Source organism: Colletotrichum siamense, assembly GCF_013390195.1.
Source record: "Colletotrichum siamense strain Cg363 chromosome Unknown KSG_Cg363_contig09, whole genome shotgun sequence".
In the NCBI taxonomy this organism is placed as follows: Eukaryota; Fungi; Ascomycota; class Sordariomycetes; order Glomerellales; family Glomerellaceae; genus Colletotrichum; species Colletotrichum siamense.
Window position 1 is genome coordinate 2,203,745 of NW_023501022.1, and position 4,633 is coordinate 2,208,377.

Consider the following 4,633-nt stretch of genomic DNA (forward strand, 5'->3'; position numbering starts at 1 on the left):
TTTTGTTGCTTCTCCTCACAGGGGCCGTGGGTTTTTCTTCGTCACGCGGTTCTGACACCATCCACTAGACACCCAAGCGAGACATAGGGCAGACAGAGACAGGCCTTAAGGCTGCAGACCGAGGGGCGTTTACGCCGCCCCCAGAGCCCAACGATGGTGGTCCTTTGGCCGCTCTCTCGGGCGCTTGCCTTGTCTCTCTTCTTTGTCCTTGGCTTGAATACGGGCTACGTGTCGTCACGTAATCTGATCTCGGAGACGAGATTGACAGACGATGGCTCCCGTCCGCAGGGAGTGCTTGCCGATACTCCGGCGCCAATGAGCCCTTTGCTTCAAGCAGACGAGGCTGCACGGGGCCAGCGGGCTCTGGACTGCTTCCAGGTGGCCCAGCCAGTGCTGGGCCCCAAGGGCCCCGTCTACCAAGAGGTACGGCGTGGCAACGATGACAAGGGGAAAGACTCGGCGGGTGCCTGCACGGTGCAATTGATGGATCACTCGTTTGGAAATAGCTTTGGCAAGCCCTTCGTCGGTAAGTCGCCGGCATTGCAGCAGCCTTTGTGGTGGATTAAAGCGGAAATAGGTATCCTGACTTGACTTGACTTGGGGTCTGATAGGCGACTACACACCTCCTGGGTGCGACTTCAACCGCGTCATTGTGAACTTTACTGCCACTTCTGCAGGCCGTCAACTGGACCGGCTGGCCTTGCTGTATCTCGGCGACACGGAGGTATGGAGAACCTCCACTGCGGAGCCCAGGCTGGCGCCCGGAATCATCTGGACCTATTGGAAGGACATGACGCCGTATCTGAGCATGTGGAAAACCAAGCAGAAGGTGATATTCGACCTCCCCAACCTCATCGGTAAGTGTCGAGCGCCCCGTCCCCGTCCCCCGTCCCCCGGTTGCCCCCCGTGCGTGTCCCGATGTACGTGCTTATTATTAGTTCACCACACCCTCCCTACAGCACTACGACAAACGTATGATTACTTTGCTGCTACTACTACATGCACTGCTCTGTCTGTATGCTGCTGCTTTCTGTTTTGCTCCCTGGTCGGTTTCGGAGATCTCGGGGTGGGGGCCAAAACGGCTAACGCTGCCAAGACGACAGATATACGGGGCCCTTCAATTGCACTCTAACAGCGACCTTCTTCAAGAGCGACGTGGTCACTGGCCTCGCACCACCGGCCGATCTCATCGTGCCCATCTCGTCCCGCAACGCATCATCCAATACAGGCAGTGCCTGGCAGGTGCCCGAGCGTGAGGCCGTGAGCACCGTCAAATTTCCGCGTAATGCCAATCGAGCAGTCTTCTCCGTCTCGGCCAACGGCCAAGGGACCGAGGAATTCTGGTGGAGCAACGTCCTACAGAGCGATGCCGCGGCTTTCAATGCTACTGTCGGCATGGCCCCAGCCGGAAGCCCCTGGCGTGAGGTCCAGGTCCTCATCGACGACAAGCTGGCCGGCGTGCAGTGGCCCTTCCCCGTTATTTTCACCGGCGGAGTCGTGCCCAGCTTCCATCGCCCGGTTGTCGGTCTCGACGCCTTCGACCTCCGGGAACACGAGATTGACATCTCGCCCTGGCTGCCCGTCTTGAGCGACGGCAACGAGCACACCTTCAAGATCAAGGTTGCCGGCCTCGCCGATCAAGGCGACAAGACCTCTGTGAACACGACCGTCGGCAACTTCTGGGTCATCTCGGGCAAGGTTTTTTTGTGGCTTGACGAAGAAGGATCCGTCACCACCGGACGACTGCCTACCGTTGACATTTCCGAGCCGGACGTTAAGCTGACGGGTCGAATGCTGAAACAAAATTCGACCGGCGCAAATGAGTCCCTCGCCTTTAACCTCGAGGTGACGCGTTCCATCTCGGTCAAGGGTGAGGTCGTCTCAAAGAAGGGCACCATGAACCCCGTGTGGAGCCAGAAGCTGTCTTACAGCAACCAGGCGACAATCAGCGAGTTCGGGCGCAACGGCTTCAACAACTTCATAATCACCGGCACGGATGAGCTCAGCGGCCAGGGGTCTTACAAGTCGACGTACTCGTTCCCGCTGATTGTCGACCAAATCTCAAACATGACAGCCGCCGGCGACCTCAGCCTCTCGGCGACGCTATTCCAGGAACTGAAGTTGGAGGTCGAAGGCGTCGGCGTGTACCCAACCGGGCTTGAAGTGTACAACAACCCAAACCGCACCGAACGCCAGGGCAAGCCCGGTGACTACAGGATAGCAAAGCTCTCGACCTTCCGCAACGGCACCGCCAAATTCAATATGCCGGCAGATATGAAGAGCAGCACAGCCTCTGGCACAATCCGCCAGGTACTTCGGTTCAGTGGCGGTCGAGAAGGAGGAGCACGTGACGTGGAGCTATATTCGCGCCAGGTTCGAGCCACCAACAACACCGTCTTGTCTGATGAAGAAAAGTCTGCCGATAGCCAGCCGAGAGTGCTGCTATCGGAGGAAGTCAATTAAGATCGCCAGGGCGGACCGACCACAGGTTGTCGCAGGTGGGAGTCGTGTGGTTTCGGCAGGCTACAGTGACAGCAGACAACCGCGGAGAACAGGACAAACAGACGTCTACGGAGTCCGAGTTGGACCGACCAGCTGGAATTTCCAGGTTCTGAAGCAAAGTCTACTGAACGGCCCAAGTGCCCGTAGTGTCCTAGGCTAGAGGGAAACCCTTAGCCTGTCATGGCCAAGGTGAGAAGCAAGCGAGCGAGAGAGCAGCGCTGTGTGCTTGTGTGTGTGTGTGTGTGTGTCTCACGTTGGACTGCCGTTGGCAAGGTAGTCGAGATCGGGATTTGCTTTTTAAACTTTCGGGGTTAGAAAGCAAACGGCGAAATAGCCGTCAATCTCCCCCCATCAAAAAATCGAACCGATCAGCCATGTTTCGTTCGTGCTGGGGTGTTGGAACTGGACACCAGCCCAGGCCTGGTGCCAGGTGGTGTCAGGTTCATAGAGACCAGCCTCAATGAGAGGACGGAGGACGGATGACGGGAGCAGGGCGGAATTAGGTTAGCACAGCCTACCATGCAAATTCCTCGGAATATTAAGCTTTACGGCGCGCCTGCCAAACCTCACCTGTCCTTCCTCTGCTGGGAGCGATCGACCGCTCATCAATCACACCAGTTCCGTCGTGTTGCAACTCTTGGCCCGACGGGATATTGCTGAGACGAAAGGAGAGACAGAGAGACAGAGAGGCAGGCAGAGAGAGAAGGGCACACAAGACGGGAGCTGTGGACCAATGGGGAGAGGGCGAAACGAGCAGCGTCTCTTTGTGTGTTTGGTTGGTTGGCAGCATCAGCATCCATGGCGTATATCAGCAAAGCACAGCTCAGCTGGCAGCCATGGCACGACATTTGTGCCCGTGGTGCCCCTTCTCGTACGGTCGATCCCAAGTGGCCCTGTGCGGCGCCTCCACGCATATGCTTGAGGGTGCGGCATGCAGTGCCAAACTCTAATTCCACCACGGCAAATCACAAATCCCATCCTTTTGATGGGAAGAACAGCCCTTACCTTCCCTTCCCGGACGCGATGCTCCACCTGCCACTCCCAAACCCAGCATCTGGCGTCCGCTACCGTCCCATCATTCTGCCTCCTCTAGGTCCTCTGTGACGGTCGTCCCGTGGTTGGTGAAATCCAGCCAAGGCACAAGGCACCACCACCACCACCAACGACAACCGCATTGTCCCTGTGGGCAGCAATCCGCGGCGCTTCCCAGCAGTCAGGGCGACTAGCGGCGCACCGGCATCGATTTCAGCAACGAAGGGGGGGGAGCTTAAAGGCATGCCCCAATGTGCGACTGCCTCAAGTTCAAGCCTCATACATCACATGAAGCCCGGCAGTCTGGGCACTACACCAAACAGCCCTCCGGCATACAGACAACGCTCAACAGATGGGTGGACGTGTTGAAGGGACGGGAATGTGGACGGGAGTCACCACACGGGAGAGGGAGATTCTCTCTTTCCCTTTCCCTTTCTTCCGTGCGTGCCCTCCCTTCCCTTCCCTTCCCGCCCGTCCTTTCTCCATCTCACTCTGGTAAAAATAGGGGCAAACCTACCCATAAGGCACCCACTCACACGTCGATCGTCAGATACACCCATCGCACGTATCCGTACGTACTATATAAAACAAAAGAGGGTACTTGCGTATAGTACTGCCAACACTGCGTAGCACTGGTGCAAAGCAAGCAAAACCTTAAGATCCATGCTGGAGGGGGGCGATTTACGCGGTAGCCCTGGTCCAATGGACAGCTCCGTCCTCCTTCTCACACCAAACCTTGCCCGTCGTCAGATGTCCAACCCGTCGCAGATAAGCTTTGCGCGTGCTATTTTGTCATCCCTCTTTCTGCCCATCATCGAGGACGTGGGATACACACCGACGATCGATCCCCATCCCCTCCTCCCCAGCCAACGAACCATGCTACTGTAACCTGGGTGCTATGCAGTAGTTTGTTAGTACGGAGTACGGAGCGGCCGCCCCTTGTCCTGCAACGTCCAAGATACTTGGTGGAGGAAAGAAAAGTCTTTGGCGCCTACCTGAACCTAGCTGTCTCTCTACTCACAACTCGCCTCCTGCCACTGCCGTGTTCCATGGTTTCTTCTATAAAACTATGTGTCGTTCGTTCTTGATATTGGGGGCG

General features: G+C 57.0%; 1 protein-coding gene across 1 annotated transcript; it reads left to right on the plus strand.

Moving 5' to 3' along the window:
- Positions 1–315: 315 nt before the first annotated feature.
- On the plus strand, positions 316–2,463 carry PNAA-1 (Peptide-N4-(N-acetyl-beta-glucosaminyl)asparagine amidase A; the record flags this gene model as incomplete). The annotated part of the gene is made up of 3 exons (XM_036645139.1): positions 316–526; positions 612–857; positions 1,097–2,463. 3 exons carry the CDS (start codon positions 316–318, stop codon positions 2,461–2,463), a joined length of 1,824 nt encoding a protein of 607 aa, XP_036489851.1.
- Between the last annotated feature and the right edge of the window lie 2,170 nt (positions 2,464–4,633).